Source organism: Diprion similis, chromosome 14 (genome assembly GCF_021155765.1).
Source record: "Diprion similis isolate iyDipSimi1 chromosome 14, iyDipSimi1.1, whole genome shotgun sequence".
NCBI lineage: Eukaryota > Metazoa > Arthropoda > Insecta > Hymenoptera > Diprionidae > Diprion > Diprion similis.
The window spans coordinates 10,430,572-10,447,385 of record NC_060118.1 but is presented as its reverse complement, the minus strand read 5'-3'; the positions used below and the strand labels follow the sequence as shown (position 1 = coordinate 10,447,385).

The 16,814-nt window shown below is 40.2% G+C and overlaps 5 protein-coding genes across 5 annotated transcripts; all 5 read right to left on the bottom strand.

Moving 5' to 3' along the window:
• Positions 1-25: 25 nt before the first annotated feature.
• Positions 26-1,680, bottom strand: LOC124414535. The gene is made up of 7 exons (XM_046895497.1): positions 1,608-1,680; positions 1,502-1,528; positions 1,068-1,264; positions 753-876; positions 567-689; positions 325-494; positions 26-218 (listed from the first exon to the last, which is right to left on the bottom strand). The coding sequence occupies exons 1-7, from the start codon at positions 1,660-1,662 to the stop codon at positions 108-110; spliced, it is 807 nt and encodes a 268-aa protein (XP_046751453.1). The 5' UTR covers positions 1,663-1,680; the 3' UTR covers positions 26-107.
• Positions 1,681-3,127: 1,447 nt separating this feature from the next.
• On the bottom strand, positions 3,128-4,790 carry LOC124414533. The gene is made up of 7 exons (XM_046895494.1): positions 4,733-4,790; positions 4,630-4,656; positions 4,197-4,390; positions 3,873-3,996; positions 3,642-3,764; positions 3,403-3,572; positions 3,128-3,301 (listed from the first exon to the last, which is right to left on the bottom strand). The coding sequence occupies exons 1-7, from the start codon at positions 4,788-4,790 to the stop codon at positions 3,188-3,190; spliced, it is 810 nt and encodes a 269-aa protein (XP_046751450.1). The 3' UTR covers positions 3,128-3,187.
• Positions 4,791-7,207: 2,417 nt separating this feature from the next.
• Positions 7,208-8,919, bottom strand: LOC124414534. The gene is made up of 7 exons (XM_046895495.1): positions 8,818-8,919; positions 8,712-8,738; positions 8,304-8,500; positions 7,980-8,103; positions 7,765-7,887; positions 7,529-7,698; positions 7,208-7,318 (listed from the first exon to the last, which is right to left on the bottom strand). Exons 1-7 carry the CDS (start codon positions 8,870-8,872, stop codon positions 7,208-7,210), a joined length of 807 nt encoding a protein of 268 aa, XP_046751451.1. The 5' UTR covers positions 8,873-8,919.
• A 2,218-nt stretch (positions 8,920-11,137) lies between these two features.
• LOC124414848 (cytochrome P450 CYP12A2-like) lies at positions 11,138-13,359 on the bottom strand. Its single transcript, XM_046895943.1, has 8 exons — positions 13,116-13,359; positions 12,764-13,007; positions 12,482-12,678; positions 12,204-12,405; positions 11,984-12,140; positions 11,654-11,902; positions 11,355-11,573; positions 11,138-11,277 (listed from the first exon to the last, which is right to left on the bottom strand). The coding sequence occupies exons 1-8, from the start codon at positions 13,327-13,329 to the stop codon at positions 11,170-11,172; spliced, it is 1,590 nt and encodes a 529-aa protein (XP_046751899.1). The 5' UTR covers positions 13,330-13,359; the 3' UTR covers positions 11,138-11,169.
• A 1,021-nt stretch (positions 13,360-14,380) lies between these two features.
• Positions 14,381-16,731, bottom strand: LOC124414578 (cytochrome P450 CYP12A2-like). Its single transcript, XM_046895553.1, has 7 exons — positions 16,205-16,731; positions 15,917-16,113; positions 15,649-15,850; positions 15,396-15,552; positions 15,066-15,314; positions 14,774-14,992; positions 14,381-14,700 (listed from the first exon to the last, which is right to left on the bottom strand). Exons 1-7 carry the CDS (start codon positions 16,426-16,428, stop codon positions 14,593-14,595), a joined length of 1,356 nt encoding a protein of 451 aa, XP_046751509.1. The 5' UTR covers positions 16,429-16,731; the 3' UTR covers positions 14,381-14,592.
• Between the last annotated feature and the right edge of the window lie 83 nt (positions 16,732-16,814).

Genomic DNA, 16,814 nt, shown 5'->3' with positions numbered 1-16,814 from the left:
TCGTAAAATTCTTTTATTATGATTATTAAGTCTTTGCAAAATAGCAGATGTTTCATCACGTTCACAAAATACATTACATCGACTTATAGTTTCTGGGTCATCCAATTTCAGTCGCAGGTGATGTTCTGAGGAGCATCAACGAACCAAATGTGCAGCGAAATGACTCCATACTCGTACATAGCATTCTTCGCACAAGTTGGTGGATCACGAACCGCAGTCTGTCGGTGAGAACAATTAATTCATCTCGTCGAAGTGCTGGCTTTATAACAACATATCAATTCATTCTACTTCTTTATTATTTCAAAACGTTCTTTTTTTATTTACCACTAAACCTGTTGGTGGAATGTCTTCCCACCAAATTCTTTTCGACGAAGAAGTTCCACTGCCAAAACCTTGGAAGCCGACGCCAATTAAGTTTTCTCCTTTGCCCACAAGGAACCACGGGTACAAGTAGGCGCAGTCAGAAGTTGAATTCATAATGTAGTAGTGATCGCCTAGATAAGTAATACATGACGTGATGCTGATTATCGTAAACGTGATCTCGAAAGAAAATCGTGAGTCCTTACCCATGGTCGGAATACAGTAGTCCGCATCATATTCCGTTTCCGAAACGACATCAGAAGTGTCTGTCGGTATTTCGTGCTGTGAATCTTGTTCCTGGAACCAAATTCTGCGACTGCCAGACGATTCTGAAAGTTTAGCATCAAACGTGGAAATTAAAACGTATTCACCACACTTTTAAAACTACGTACCATCGATGGAAAAATACACAGTTGCCGTATAGCATTCGACTCCTTCTATCACCTTGGTTGTTATTGCTGAAATTTCAGCGTATATCATTGGTTCACCCGTATTATTGACATCCTCTATCGGGAACTGTATGGAATATCGAAAATATAGATTCAAAGCGCGACATGGTTAGGTATGAATTTCATTTAACTGGACGGATTCAGCTACTAATGAATTTAATCAGCTTCACGAATCTATCACGTGATCTTTGAAGATGGCTCTGAGCAGTTCTGATCCGAATGTAGAACACGACTATGAGGTATAATATTGTTATTTACTGCGACGTGCACTCCGCATGCTGCACCAGTTGTCACCGAATACAGAACCACAACTCTCCAGTCACCATCGTAGCCGAGGGGTGTGATATCATCTGACTCTTTAAGGTCCGAGATGCTGGTCCATCCTTGGCTTTTAGCTAATTCTAACGTCTGCGGAAGTGGAAAGAAGTTGGTGGAAGTGTCCAAGGCCCAGGAAGCTACAGAGAATCATAAAGTAAGTACATGACACATGTTTCGAGGGAACAGCTGGGGGATGAAAGACTATCTTGACGTGAATCCATTTCAAATTTCATGTGCCATTCAATGACGAATGTGCTCTATAAAATGAAAAGTTATTGTATACTAACAGTTCGCTTTCGAAAGGGATTTAGTGAACATTGGATTGTTGCTTATTGGAGAATTGCTTAGTACATGAAATCAAGGTAGCTACATACCCACGAAACCGGTCCACACGTCATCCCCTAAAATGTGGTAACGAACTTCAAATTCATGTTTTCAATTTGAGATATTTTGTTGTATTTGGTGAATCTGATGGTTTACTTGCTGATGCAGTATTCGACACAGCGAATGCGATTATTACAATTTTAAGAAACATGATTCAGGTTTTTTTAATTTCTGAACTGTTGACGATGTACCAGATGTATCTAGACCTCAAGAGCTACTGATTCGTGGTCGGAAGTCAAGACAACGGCAAGAATCTTGAGCTGTAAAATTTCCACGTCCTCAAAAAATTACATTTATACGTTAAATATTAACATAAGAAACCATACTTGCCCCCTACTGAGTGTATAGCTTATCTGTATAAAAGTGTCTGCACGGACCAAGAAACACACATGTGTATATACCCGGTGTCTTATTATACGCAATTTATTAAGGTATCTCGAAAATTATTCAAAATTACAAACCAAGGTTTGAAAATAGAAGTTGCTCGATAGCGATACTGACATCGATATCCTTATATACACGGTTGTCAAACGATTATAATATCCAGCTAGTAACTTGTAGTCACGAAATCTTTACTGGCATACACGTATATCATATCGCGTCGTGAGGATCATAATTCCAGAAGCACTTGTACACATCGCACCGTTCACGATTTCAGTTCATGATTTCGTAATCTGAAATAACCCATTGTAAGAAGTTTCAGGATCTTGCAGTGACGAGATACCCAGGATTCGTGACCATATTTTGTTACTTGGGTGCATACGCGTGATCCATAAACGTTTTACAAAGGAGCAGCAAATTTATTCAAGTTTTTCAATTCTCAGATAACACAGAATATGACGGAACAAATAAACACAGGAGTGCGAGAGGGTGTGACCACGTCAGTAGAAAACTTCCACTTGCCCCTTCCAATAAATTGACTTGCGACAAAGTTTGTCCGGTGTTACCAGCGTTAATTGGCGTATAGCTTTCGTGGTGAGGGAAATACAGAGTGAGATAAAGAAGGTCAAAGAGAAATCATGCAGCATTAAATTTCCTTTCGTGAACTACGGATCATTTTGGAAGTCACGCGTGACCGACTTACCACCGTTTCCGCTACTTATGCCTCACCGCTCAACGTACCCTCGTCGTACTTCCACCTTGAATCATTCACCCACCACGATATCCGGATACATTAGATGTAATTGGTCCTGAACAAATTTACCCAAATAATACGACTGATTATTCCTGAACAGATATGGTTTCTCTTGGAGTCCCTATCCCTGTATAGGAATATGGAGTCACACCGTTCACTGGCAACAAAATTGGACAACGTTTCAAGCCGGTAATTAAAAAAGCCAAGGTCTGTTTCCCCATTTTAATTAGATGATGCAGCGAGCAAATTGGCTGACGACAGTTTCGAAACTTGATAATGTCTACGAATCAGCTTTTTCCCAAAGGTTGCGAATAAGAAAATTGCTTTCGTATATTCAGGTCTAGTGGGGACTTGAAAGAATAATTTTTTTGTACAATCGATACTTCAGTATATCGACAACAGCTAAAAAATTACATCGGATAGTGAATGGTGGTTTTATGAAAGAAAGATTGTACCAAATTTGGAGTGAAATATTTTTTAATGTAATTGCAAATCTCGGATGGATTCCAGGTGTTTCACCTCATTTACAAGATACATTTCATCAATTGCAGGTGATGTTCTGGGGCTGGTCAACGAGCCAAATGTGCACAGAAGTGATTCCGTAAAGAACAGTTGCGAGACCGAGACAGATAGGTCCGTCCGAGGGAATGGCGGTCTGTAAACACAATGAAGTTACCCGATTACAATGTGCACGTAAAAATATTTATCACATCTCTCTGCTTCTTCTTCATTTCTAAGTAGTCCCATTACGCTTACCGATGTGGTTGCTGGTGGGATGGACTCCCACCAATCACGTACCGACGAAGAAGTCACGGTTCCAATGCCTTGAAAGCCGAAGCCGATTACGTTTTCTCCTTCGTACAGAATGAACCATGGGTTCAAACTAGAGCATTTGGTCGTCGTAGTTATGGGGTAGTAGTGATTGCCTGAAAATATTAACAAAATTCCGGTTGGTTACCGATGGTTGCTGCGTCGAAAAATAAGTTAGTACTCACCCATGCTTGGTACGCAATGTCCGTTATAGTAGCCCATTTCTGAGGTTATCAAGGAAGCGTTCGTTGGCATTTGACGCGTTCCGTTTTTTTCGAGGAACCAAAGTTCGCGAGCACCAGAAGTCCCTGAAAAGTCAGTCGAAACCATCGATTTTGCATCACAAAAGCATTGCACGCGTTAATTTGAATGTGTCCGGTATGATTTGAAATATGATATGATACCAAATGACGTACCATCGATGTAGAAGAGCGCAGTTACTGTGTAACATTCGACACCTTCTAACACCTTCGTCGTTACGGCTGAGATGTTGGCATATTCCATTGGTTGGCCTGAACTATCAACGTCCGCTGCCGGAATCTATGTGAATATCGAAACAATGGATGCACTAGCAATTCGGGTCTTACAACGAATTCAATCCAATTGAATGGGTTGATTCAACCGATCAGTGTGACTACGCAATGAACTTTACAGAGGTATTAAGTAATCTTTGGAGATTATGCAGAACATTATTGATCTGATCGTTGAATACAAGTTTGGGAAATGATTTCTTCACTCACAGCAACTTGAACTCCGATTGCTGAACCAGTTTCGGTCAAATAGAGGATCACGAATCTAAAGTCACTTTCGTAGCCGAGAGCTGCAACTCCATCTGGTTGTTCGACACCCGAGATGTTGGTCCATCCTTGGTTTTGAGCTGATTCCAACGTCTGAGGAAGTTCGTAGAAGTGGCTGGAATCGTTCGACCAGGAAGCTACACCGAATTATAAATCGTAAGCACATGAAACATGTTTCGAGGGAACAGCTGAAAGATGAAAGACTATTTTGACGTGAATCCATTTCAAATTTCATGTGCCATTCAATGACAAATGTGCTCTATAAAATGAAAAGTTACTGTGTACCAACAGTTCGCTTTCGAAAGGGATTCAGTGAACATTGGATTGTTGCTTGTTGGAAAATTGCTTAGTACATGAAATCAAGGTAGCTACATACCCACGAAACCAGTCCACACGTCGTCGCCTAAAATGTAACGAAATTAGAATTTATATTCTCAATCTAAGGTATTTTGTTGAGTTTGGTGAATTTGATGGCTCACCTGCTGATGTAGTATTGATCGATACAGCGAAAGCAATTATTGCAATTTTAAGAAACATAATTGACTTCTGAACGCTTGACGATGTACCAGATATATCTAGACCTCAAATGCTACTGATTCGTGGTCAGAAGTCACGACACCGGCAGAATCTTAAGATGTAAAGTTTCCACGTCCTCGGCAGATTACATATATATCCTAGCTATCAACTCCGGAAACTACACTTGTCGCGACTAAATTCATGAATAATTTTTATCACAGTTGATTGATCGGATAAAGAAACACATGTGTCAACATCCAGTGTCTTACTATACGCAATTACTCAGTGGATCTCAAAGAGTAGTAAAAATTATAAACCAAGGTTTTAAAATAAAAGTTGCTTAATAGCGGTAAAGAGTTGTTTACATGGATTGGAATCGGAAAAAATTCTCAGACTCGATGCACCTAATATAATCGCTCGTCATTTATTCGATAGACATGGATATTCTTGAATTTGAAACTACGAATTAAATGTATTTTACTTACTTTTAATGTATTGTACAAATTTTCCGAAACGTAGTTTCTGATTGGGACTGACTTGGCTAATACGGATCATCGAAGCTGCGAAACTCGTGCCAAATTTCGACTCCAAGTTTAGAATCAGTGATCTAATGAAACCTCGGATGGGGATAACCTGAAACTCATTCTACTCGTCTAGATTTTCTCACCAGGAATCGGGTCGTAATCCGTATCTCCACATATTCGAACAAGATTAGCCTTTTCGACGATTTGATTTAGGAATTAACAAATTGCATCGCAATCTCAGAGTAACATAGAGCCAGAGTGATTTCATTGATGCTGTGCAACGATGCCTTTGGAATTAGGCAACTTTTGTTTCACAAATTTTACCGCATCTCTGCATCCGTGTCTCTTTCGGCAATGCCACAGTCAATTTTACAAACAAGACACATTGTATATCGTAACGAGCATACGAATAGAATATTCCACGCAAACACACGTGGCTAAAGGGACAAATCATATTCACGTATGTGTACATAATTCCAAAAACACACGGTAGTGATAGATAGAGACCTGATTGACACAGCTGCACTTGAATGACGTCCTTTTCTTGTGGCCTACGTGTCAAGCAAATCTACTGGCACCGCAAAAAATTTTTAAAATTTTCTTGTTCAAATATGCCCAAGGTTACTGAGAGAAAAATTTTTATACTAATGATTCACTTTACATCTTTTTTTATAACTACCATCGTGAAATAGTAAGATTTTGTAGTTGCATTTTTTCATTTCGTATTCATGAAAATGCCCCCATGCAGCCAATTCACATGCAGGAAAGTCATCAAAATACATGAATTGTTTGCTCAACCTAACCCAGCGGAAAACTCGGAATTCTCGAAATTCAAAAATTTCAGTGACTTTTCGCGATTTCACTGTGATCCAGTTACAATACATTCATTGTTTCACCTTCCAATTAATGTTCGTTGACATTATTTGTTACAGTAACATACAATGCTACTTGCATCGTTGATACATTCGTACTTCGTAAGTGTTCATAGGAAATTTCGCCATGGCATTATTAGATTGAATCGTATTATAACAATTGTGTCACATCGTGATGCGGGACATTTCATTACAATACTGAACCAGACATATGTGGCTATTACCATGCTCAGAGATACTATCTTGAATCAAACACAGGTCATAACTTCTGGATTTCCGTTTTTCAACTTCAACTGCGAGCTTTGTTTTCTAGAGGTGTTATCCTGGTCTCAGATAATCGGTCGTGTAAACAAATATCAACTCTACACTTGTATTAATTGTCTACTATCTACTACGAGCTGACAATGATCCGGTAAAATATGAAAACGTTTAGTCCATGGAATCGAGGTAGTTACATACCGACGAAATCTGTCTACACGCCGTCTCTTAAAATGTGGTAACGGGGTTAAAATTCATGCGTTTAAAACACGGTATTTCAGGGTAAATTACGGTAAACGTATTGTATTCACTGAGTCTTATTTCTTACCAACTGATGCAGTATTAAAAGCAGCTAGTGCAATTATTGCGATTTCGAGAAATGTGATTAAATTATATTCCGTGTCTTTGGCCTGGACGATTCACATTTGAAGCGTCAACTTAATTATTAGTCATACAGTTTAATTGATTCTAGTTTTTGTGAATGGAAAGAAATTATAATTTTACGGTTCAGTGTGCGTGTGCAGCGAAAATGGAAGGCATCAAACAAGTTATCTGAACGATAATTATCATTCATACTTGACTGTACACGTATGTGAATATGTTAGGTGTTGAATCACTCTAATTACTCTGGATAACAGGTTATAGATTAAGCATTGGACCAATTGTGATCATACAATAGTTTATTCACGTTGCAAATATTACATTGGATTACACAGATGGTCGATATGGTCAATGAGTGGCCTGGGCTTCGACTTTGTCATCTGGCTATTTCTGATGTTCCGCTTTAGCTGCATGTAATGTTTTTGGGGTTATCGACCAACCATACATGCAGAGAAATTATTCCGTAGGCATCTATTGCATCGATCGCACAGGCAGGTGGATCAGCGACAGCCAGCTGACAGTGGGAACAATAAAATAAACATTTCAATACGTGCTGTGATTATGGATCAAGTAAATTTTGGATTTTACGAATAGTTTATGTTGAAAATACCCAAATCAGTGATAACTTTCAACTGTGCAGAAAACAATGAGAGAGAACCAGAATCATCAGAAACTTTGTGAATATTCATCTGCATATTCTTCGTATCGTATTTTTCATACTCACCATTATATCCGCACTTGAAAGAGTTTCAAACCAAGTTCGTGTCGGCGAAGAAGTTATGCTTCCGAAACCCTGAAAGCCGAAGCCGATTACGTTCTCTCCCACGTTTAGAATGAACCACGGGTTCAAGTCAGAGCATTTGGACGTCGTAGTCATGGGGCAGTAGTGATTTCCTGGAAAAATAAAAGTTGTGATACGTTAGATACCCTTTTTGGTTTCAGAAGAAAGTTGATATTCACCCATGGTTGATACGCAATGTCCGTTATAGTAGCCGGTTTCTGAAGTGATCAGAGAAGTGTTTGTCGGCATTTTGAGCATTCCGTCATTTTCGCGGAACCAAAGTTCGCGAGCACCGGAGATCTCTGAAAAACAAGTCGACACGATCGATTTTGCATTATAACAGCATTCCATGTAATAATTTAAATGTCTTCACCGTGATTCCGAAATGACGTACCATCGATGTGGAAATACGCAGTTGCCGTGTAACATTTGATCCCCTCTAGCACCTTCGTCGTTATGGTTGAGATGTTGGCATATTCCATTGGTTGACCTGAACTATCAACGTCCGCTGCCGGAATCTGTGTGAATATCGAAACAAAGGATGCACTGGAAATTCGGGTCGTACGATGAATTCAATCCAACTGGACCGGTTGATTCAACTGATCAGTGTGAGCCTGCTATTATCTTTCCAGAGATATCAAGTAATATTTGGAGATTATTCAGCCCATTATTGATCTGATCATTGCATACAAGTTTGTGGAATAATTTCCTCACTCACAGCAACTTGAACTCCGATTGCTGAACCGTTTTCGATCGAATAGAGGATCGCGAATTTAAAGTCATTTTCGTAGCCGAGGGTTGTAACTCCATCTGGTTGTTCGACATCCGAGATGTTGGTCCATCCTTGGCTTTGAGCTGATTCCAATGTCTGAGGGAGTTTGTAGAAATGGGTGGAAGCGTTCAAGGCCCAGGAAGCTACAGAGAATCATAAATTTGTGAGTAAAGATGAAAGACTATCTCGACGTGAATCCATTTCAAATTTCGTGTGCCAGTCAATGACGAATGTGCTTTATAAAATGAAAAGTTATTATATACTAACAGTTCGCTTTCGAAAGGGATTCAGTGAACATTGGATTGTTGCTTATTGGAAAATTGCTTAGTACATGAAATCAAGGTAGCTACATACCCACGAAACCGGTCCACACGTCATCCCCTAAAATGTGGTAACGAACTTCAAATTCATGTTTTCAATTTGAGATATTTTGTTGAATTTGGTGGGACTGATGGCTTACCTGCTGATGCAGTATTCAATACAGCGAATGCGATTATTGCAATTTTAAGAAACATGATTCAGGTTTTTTTTTTAAATTTTTGAACTCTTGACGATGTACCAGACGTATCTAGACCTCAAATGCTACTGATTCGTGGTCGGAAGTCAAGGCACCGGAAGAATCTTGAGCTGTAAAGTTTCCACGTCCTTGGCAGATTACATTTATACTCTAGCTATCAACTGCAGAAATCACACTTGTCGTGACTAAATTCATAAATAGTTTTTATCACAGTTCACTCATCGGATAAAGAAACACATGTGTAAATATCCAGTGTCTTATCATGCGGAATTAATTAGTGGATCTCGAAGAGTAGTGAAAATTATAAACCAAGGTTTTAAAATAAAAGTTGCCTTATGGCGATAAAGAGTTGCTTACATGGATTGAAATCGGAGAAAATTCTCAGAGTCGACGTACCTAATATAATCGCTCGTTATTTATTCGATAAACATAGAAATTCTTGAATTTGAATTTCCGAAACATAGTTTTTGATTGGCACTGGCTTGGTCGCTGATTCGTAATACGGATCATCGAAACCGCGAAACTCGTGCCAAATGTCGATTCCAAGTTTAGAATCAGTGATCTAATGAAACCTCGGATAGGGATAATCTGAAACTTATTCTACTCATCTAGATTTTCTCACCAGGAATCGGGTCGTAATCCGTATCTCCACATATTCGAACAAGATTAGCCTTTTCGACGATTTGATTTAGGAATTAACAAATTGCATCGCAATCTCAGAGTAACATAGAGCCAGAGTGATTTCATTGATGCTGTGCAACGATGCCTTTGGAATTAGGCAACTTTTGTTTCACAAATTTTACCGCATCTCTGCATCCGTGTCTCTTTCGGCAATGCCACAGTCAATTTTACAAACAAGACACATTGTATATCGTAACCAGCATACGAATAGAATATTCCACGCAAACACACGTGGCTAAAGGGAAAAATCATATTCACGTATGTGTACATAATTCCAAAAACACACGGTAGTGATAGATAGAGACCTGATTGACACAGCTGCACTTGAATGACGTCCTTTTCTTGTGGCCTACGTGTCATGCAAATCTACTGGCACCGCAAAAATTTTTAAAAATTTTCTTGTTCAAATATGCCCAAGGTTACTGAGAGAAAAATTTTGATACTAATGATTTCCTCACTTCTTTTTTATAACTACCGCACAAGTTGGTGGATCACGGACAACATCGCGTAAGTGAGAACTTCTATCTCTTTTTGAGTCTCTTTTATCACTCCTTGTTTATCTCTTGTACTCAAACTCTGACAATTATCAGAATCTTGTTGAATATTAGTAAACAAGCTCAATAGTTCTCACAACTTTTTGTAATGAGATTTCCATCCTTCTTCCACCTTAATTCCGTAGTGGTAACCGGAAAAAACTGCATCACTTCGAGCAATGAACCGACAAACGAAACAGCAAACTTCTTACAGGTATAAAATATTCAGCGACGCAGCAAGAGTTCCCGCTCGCCTTCACCTATAACGAGTAACATTCGGAAGGTTAACGTCCTCCGAATGTAACGCAGGAATCAATTTCTACGATTTTTGGGTAAATCTACGGATTTATGGTATAACGTAATTGGCCAATCTGTACGAGGAGAAAAAATTTCAATGCCTTATCAAAAACTCAATTTAATAAATTCAGTTCATCCACTTAATAGAAGAATTGTGCTCTAATACCTGACTAAATGAATACTGTGTACAGGGAAAATTGTAAAAACTACGATAAATGTCCTACAGGACAATTGTCACAACCTGTAAAAAAATCCTGATTTTTACAAAACTGAAATCTTAAACTTGAAAGACGTGTCACAAAAAAAAAAAAAAAAAAAAAAAAACGACGTGAATACACGAAGCATACCACTAGAGAAAATTCGTTACCAAATGGATTGACCTAAAACATGTTTTACAATTAGTCATATCTTGAGATTATGCGGATGCGCACCGTACGAGTTCCTGATTATAGGCAATTCGGGGTACGCTTACACTCTGAGCAGAGTTCTGTGTTTCAGATTTTTTAATTGAACTTTTAGCTAGTCAGAGCGGTTGTTTACCCTTAGTTGCCTACAATTAGAGGTCCTTATGATATGCATCTACGTAATGTCACGGTACGTATTCAAAGCTATTTAAATTGTGAAGATAGATTTATCCGTTCCATGGTTGATTTTGACTATATTATAACGATGTATCGTTTTGTTTTGAGCGGAACATTGCTTGAAGTCATGCTTGAAGTGTGTTGTGGCTTTAATTTTTTTCCTCTGCATGACCCTCCATAGAGAAATGATAGGATTTTTTGGGCTAGATGTCAATAAGTTTGATTTTCAATGGCGTCGATATATTGTTGAGAAGTCTGCTTTTAATTTCTAATGGTCCGTAGTGCCATTCAAGGCGGAAGTTCCGCACCAGCTGAAAAGAAAATCTTGTATAACTTTTCGAAGCAAGTATTACCGTTTTTCAACAGAGGGGACTACTAGGCTAATTACTTTTATGAGGAGTGTTTCCATTTCAAGTTGTGCAAAACGTCTCCCGATGCAGGAACGTGGACCAAAACCGAAGGGCATGTAAGCGAAGGGATGAGCATTCTTGGTACAATGCATTGAATTCGAAGATTCCCGGAGCCACCTCTCGGGAATAAATCTCATGCTATCCGGAAAATTCTCAGGGTCAAGGCTCATCAGCCCGTGACATATGACGACGTCATTCTGGGGCAAAAAAGGTTCCATTTACTAACGAGGCAAGTTTGAAAACAGTAAAATTTCTCAAGCTTAGAAGGTTCACTCACACCTTTGGGAATTCTGTAACCACCAATAACGACGTCTGAATTTGTTGTCCTAAGAACGCCCATCGCGACTGGTGCCAGCCTCAAACTTTCTTTGATAACAGCCTTCAGGTATGGAACATTGTTGAGAGTGTCTGCAGTGACCGGCGACGTTTTTTTCGGCAAAACATGAGTTGCCTCTTCTCGAAGTTTTTCCTGAGCTTTGGGGTTTGTCGCGATGTACCACATTGCGCCGGAAACAGCAGTGCTCGTCTGATGTGAACAATGAAGATGGTGATTGTGAGATTACATTGTGACATTCCTAAAAAAATTACCAAACTCGTGATCACTTACAGTGTCAACCCCAGCCATCAGCATGTCCATTATCATCACGGTAGATGTCTGCTCATCGACGCTGATCAGTCTTTCCAACATACTTCTATCGCCAACATCCTCCACTTGCTTCTCGGCTAGACGTTGCTTCGATTGATTCACATACTTGCTCGTTATTCTAAACAGTACATCATAAGATAAGTGAAAACTGAAGATAGATTCAGGTGTTATAGCGTTGTACCTTGTCATGTTGTCTAAAATGTTGAACAATTTCTTCAGATTTCGAGTATCGTATAACTTCCATAACGACGGTAGAATCTCGATCTTGTACATAAGCTCAAACATGTCGTTTACGTTGTTAATGAAGATCTGAGGTTCCGAGTCCTTTGCAAGATTGGGCTCGAGGCATCCCACTCGATGATCGAATGCAATCATGCATATCGCTGGGAACAGAAGCTCATTTCTTTTTTTTTGAATGAAAACTACAGTAAATTAATAGGATAAAATTCCACTACTCACATTCCAGAGCCCATTTATTTATCTCGTTGTTAAACGAGGCTGGCATCTCGAGCGATTCGGGATCTCGAAGGCTGCGAATCTTCTCTATGAAATCCGTCGCCACTTGATCAATCGGACCCACGTGTGGGAGAATCGTTCTGGGCTGCATGAAGTGCTGGTTAACTTTAACCCGGAACTGATGCCACTTCTCTCCCTGACTGTAAGTTAATATATTGTTACAACAATGTTTACTGAATGCTAGAAAGGTACAACAAATCAAATGTCAAGTTTCATGGAGGTTACCTGGGAAGTAGGCCGTACTCTCCCTTGAAGACACCCTCCTTCCGCTGACGGTACAGCTTTAGTGGTCCAGCGGTGATCCTACTGGGCCAGGATCCTTCTGTCCGGTATATCTTCTCCGCATCTTCCGGGTTAAAGAAAAACACGCAACGTCGTCGTCCTGGAATTCCTTCAAGTTTCACAACGTCCCCGTACATTTGACGCAGTTGCTTAATCAAATCCACCGCAGATATATTTCCGAATTCACCTGATATTCAAAATACTCGATTACAATCACCTACTTAATCCAACATCAAGCTCACTCAAGTCTGTTTTCGAGAACTTGAATGTCATGTTCCGCGTATTCCCGACTCACCGATAACTGGAAGGAACCTCAGGACATTCCCAAGTACCGGAAGCGGTTTCGGTCCCGGAATGGACTCATAAGACTTAGCAGCTTTCCATGTGGCATCAGAAGTACCTTGTGGTTGAACGGTGCTTGCGGTGATGGCACATCTTGTTGGGACTGTAGTTTCGGAGCGCGAGAATCTCAGCGTCAATCTGACGAGCGTTGAATTCTTTAGTATCATCGTATAAGTTCGTCCTGAGGCAATTAACTGTCAATTATTTGTTTGCTGTGGTATTCTGTGAACTTTTCGTAGTGGAAAAAACGTTTGTTTGGGAAAAATTATCCAGTTTTAGTACTAATCAATCTGCTTAAGCGGTACGGACTGTGTTTTCTTCTTCGATGTTGCGATGCAAGATAACGCTATCATACTCACCAACCGAACGTGTCTGGCGACGCACACTCAGAGAATGGCCCACTTTTAGCGCTCACAATAATTGACAGATCTAAAGCGTTGCAACGATATTACTTGCTTTCAGCGACTGCGCAGTTGCCGGCGGTAAATGCCTCTGATGACACAATTGTGTCGGTGTTTGTTGGACGAATCTGTACAATAAGCCTCATCGAGTATGTCGGACTGCATTCGCTTGTCTTTGGCTCTCCTATACCTGACCCTTTGCTTTGCACGCGTCTAATCGCTAATAAGCTTAACTAACATACTTACTCCATGTAATCAACGGTTGGCTCAATTTTCTCCACGAGTTTACTGCATAAGACGGTTTCGTTGTCAATTATAGTCGTCCTTGTCATTCGGACAATTCATTCGCATTTTGGTTATCACCTTATTACAATTTCCACTTCATTATACTTCAATTGCTCTATCATCGTCAATAATTGTACTTCTCGTTGTAAGTAATAGCGTTTTCAATTTTCCGAAAATACTTCGACTTGCAAATGTTAATCTAGGTAACTTTATAAGAACAAGTATTTTTTATTGTTTTTATTGGAAAGTTTTGTCTGAGCAATATTCGTAGATTTTAGTGTGATGTAACCGTGCGGTGTGGTATTTGTACGTGAGTTGAAACTACGTAACATGCATGAAGTAAACGTCCGAGTAGCTAGCTAATCGCCGAGTAATGGATACAGGTTTCATTGAAATGAAGGCTGTGTTATAAATGATTCAATATTAATTAGTACCTACTACATTCATGCTTCACAATTTATGCTACACAATCGATTTCGTAACTTATGGTAATAATGAATAATTGTTATCTACACTGCTGAAGTTACGTTATCACTTCGCTGCTCACACTGATCAGAATTTTCGTACAGATTTCACTTATGCAGTGTATTATCGTTGCAGTAATTGCCAATCAAACTAGTTATCTGTTGAGCAGTATTTTACAACGCATATTTAGATTCTAGATTACCAAACACTTGATACACTTCTGCTCTTTCAATTACTGGCGTCGTGCATAACGAGCGAATAACAGGCTTATAGACATGCCTAAATGTCAATCATTTTTATCTGAAACGGTGACTCGACAGTGTTTATGAATCCACTTCTGAGCTTGAGTTTTCCTCGGTTCCATTCCAGGCGAAAGTTCCTTATTATCTGTAATACAATTATCTTTTTTTTCTACTTTCAGACTGACGGGAATCTATCGCTAAAAATCTAATAGGCTGACCTTGATCAGTAGCGTTTCCATTTCAAGTTGAGCAAAACGCCTTCCAATGCAGGTTCGGGGGCCAAAACCAAACGGCATGTAGGCGAAGGGATGAGCGTTCTTGGCCGAGTGGGTTGTGCCAGCAGAATCCTTCAGCCATCTTTCCGGAAGGAATTTCTCTGGGTCCGGAAAATACTTGGAGTCTTTGCTCATCAGCGAGTGACACATGATCAAGTCATCCTAAATTAACAGATTCGAACACTAAGGTAGATCGAAGTGAATCAAACTCTAGAACTTGGCAAAGTCGACTTACACCCTTGGGGATCCTGTAGCCACGAATTACAATGTCTGTGTTTGTTGTCCTCAAGTTACCAACAGCGATTGGCATCAGTCTCAAACTTTCTTTGAGTACAGCCTTCAGGTATGGAATATTATTAAGGACGTCTAAAGTCACGGGAGAAGTTTTATTGGGCAGAACATTGATGGCTTCTTCCCGTAATTTTTCCTGAACGTTACTATTCGTCGCTATGTGGTACAGCGCTCCCGTCGCAGTGTTGCTCGTCTAAGTGTTGAAGCAGAGGTATAGAGAGTAACTTGCAAATTTCTCATGCATTCATGCATTATCTTATCCAGAATCACTTACGGTGTCTACTCCGGCTGTCAACATGTCCATTATCATCACAGTGGTTGTGTGCTCATCGACGCTGATCAGTCTCTCCAGCATACTTCTGTCTCCAATGTTCTCCATTGGCTTCTCGGCAAGCCGTTGCTTCGCTTGGTCAACGTATTTGCCAGTTATTCTAAACAGAGGCATAATTTGAAACTAGATTTTCAGATTTAACTACGAATGACTCAAGCCAGAGAAGATTTCTCAGGCAATTAGTTTGACATCCTACCTCGTCAAGTTGTCCAAAACTTGGAAAAACTTTCTCAAGTTTTGGGTATTGTAAAGCTTCCAGAGGGACGGTAGAATCTCGAGCTTGTACATGAGGTCGAACATACTGTGGACATTATTGATGAGCAGTTGGGGTTCGGAATCTGTTTTCATATTGGGCTCGAGGCATCCTATGCGATGATCGAAAGCAATTACGCACATAGCTGCGAACAGAGGAAAGCTTTGGCCGCGGGTATTGGTGAATAAGGGGGAAAAATCTTCCTACTCACATTCCAGAGCCCACTTGTTCATCTCGTTGTTAAAAGAAGCTGGCATCTCGAGGGATTCGGAATTTCGAAAACTGCGAATTCTCTCAATGAAATCGGTCGCTACTTCGTTGATTGGACCAATGTGAGGCAAGATTGTTCTCGGCTGCATTAAATGTTGATTAACTTTCGAACGAAACCGATGCCATTCTTCACCCTGACTGTAAATTGTTATTCATCGTTTTCTTTCTCCCTTCTCACGAGTGAGTCGTCAATTGTCGTCGACGAATGACAAAGCGAGAAGTAACCCACCTTGACACAAGTCCCGATTCACCCTTGTACACATCGTGTCTCTGCTCTCGATACAGCTTAATCGTCTCCATCGAAATCCTGGAGGGCCAAGGACCTTCCGTCCGGTAAACCTTCTCACAGTCGTTCGGATCGAAAAGGAAAACGCAGCGTCGTCGACCCGGAATCCCTTCGAGCCTGACAATGTCACCGTAGTTCTTACGCAGTCGATCCACCATCTTCAACATCGGCAGCTTTCCGTATTCACCTTGAACTCACAGAATGTTGAGGCTAGGATTTTTCATTAGAAGCAAAATTCGTCGAAACACTACTTACCGACGATCGGAATAAACTTCGGGATATTTCCGAGAACCGGAAGTGGCTCTGGTCCGGGTATCAGATTGTAAGGTTTCGCAATTTTCCACTCAGTGTCGGCAGTTTCTTGCAACTTTTCGTCAGACAGAACGGTCGTACTCCTATACCTGTTCGCGGGAACATTCGACCGCAATACTGTCAGCGAGAATCTGGCGAACGATGAAGTGTTGCGCATCATTTTCTCCTAAATTAACCTTTATCGTTACTTCCCAAATTACTTCTCAATTCAACGGCACCGTCTTTGATTCTTCACCCTTGT

What these genes read in the sequence shown, in the direction of transcription:
- LOC124414578 (XM_046895553.1), bottom strand. Translation starts at nt 16,428, where the DNA reads ATGTTGAAGATGGTGGATCGACTGCGTAAGAACTACGGTGACATTGTC. An exon ending in GTTTTGGACAACTTGACGAG is followed by an intron (nt 15,553 to 15,648) that starts GTAGGATGTCAA and finishes GCCTCTGTTTAG; the next exon opens with AATAACTGGCAAATACGTTG. An exon ending in TGGAAACGCTACTGATCAAG is followed by an intron (nt 14,701 to 14,773) that starts GTCAGCCTATTA and finishes ATTGTATTACAG; the next exon opens with ATAATAAGGAACTTTCGCCT.
- LOC124414534 (XM_046895495.1), bottom strand. Translation starts at nt 8,872, where the DNA reads ATGTTTCTTAAAATTGCAATAATCGCATTCGCTGTATTGAATACTGCA. An exon ending in ATTGAATACTGCATCAGCAG is followed by an intron (nt 8,739 to 8,817) that starts GTAAGCCATCAG and finishes ACCACATTTTAG; the next exon opens with GGGATGACGTGTGGACCGGT. An exon ending in TGCGTATTTCCACATCGATG is followed by an intron (nt 7,888 to 7,979) that starts GTACGTCATTTC and finishes CTTGTTTTTCAG; the next exon opens with AGATCTCCGGTGCTCGCGAA.
- LOC124414533 (XM_046895494.1), bottom strand. Translation starts at nt 4,790, where the DNA reads ATGTTTCTTAAAATTGCAATAATTGCTTTCGCTGTATCGATCAATACT. An exon ending in CGTGTGGACTGGTTTCGTGG is followed by an intron (nt 4,391 to 4,629) that starts GTATGTAGCTAC and finishes AATTCGGTGTAG; the next exon opens with CTTCCTGGTCGAACGATTCC. An exon ending in TGCGCTCTTCTACATCGATG is followed by an intron (nt 3,765 to 3,872) that starts GTACGTCATTTG and finishes CTGACTTTTCAG; the next exon opens with GGACTTCTGGTGCTCGCGAA.
- LOC124414848 (XM_046895943.1), bottom strand. Translation starts at nt 13,329, where the DNA reads ATGATACTAAAGAATTCAACGCTCGTCAGATTGACGCTGAGATTCTCG. An exon ending in GAGGTTCCTTCCAGTTATCG is followed by an intron (nt 13,008 to 13,115) that starts GTGAGTCGGGAA and finishes TTTGAATATCAG; the next exon opens with GTGAATTCGGAAATATATCT. An exon ending in GTTACAGAATTCCCAAAGGT is followed by an intron (nt 11,574 to 11,653) that starts GTGAGTGAACCT and finishes TTTTTGCCCCAG; the next exon opens with AATGACGTCGTCATATGTCA.
- LOC124414535 (XM_046895497.1), bottom strand. Translation starts at nt 1,662, where the DNA reads ATGTTTCTTAAAATTGTAATAATCGCATTCGCTGTGTCGAATACTGCA. An exon ending in CATGCGGAGTGCACGTCGCA is followed by an intron (nt 877 to 1,067) that starts GTAAATAACAAT and finishes TATTCCATACAG; the next exon opens with TTCCCGATAGAGGATGTCAA. An exon ending in CTACTGTATTCCGACCATGG is followed by an intron (nt 495 to 566) that starts GTAAGGACTCAC and finishes TTACTTATCTAG; the next exon opens with GCGATCACTACTACATTATG.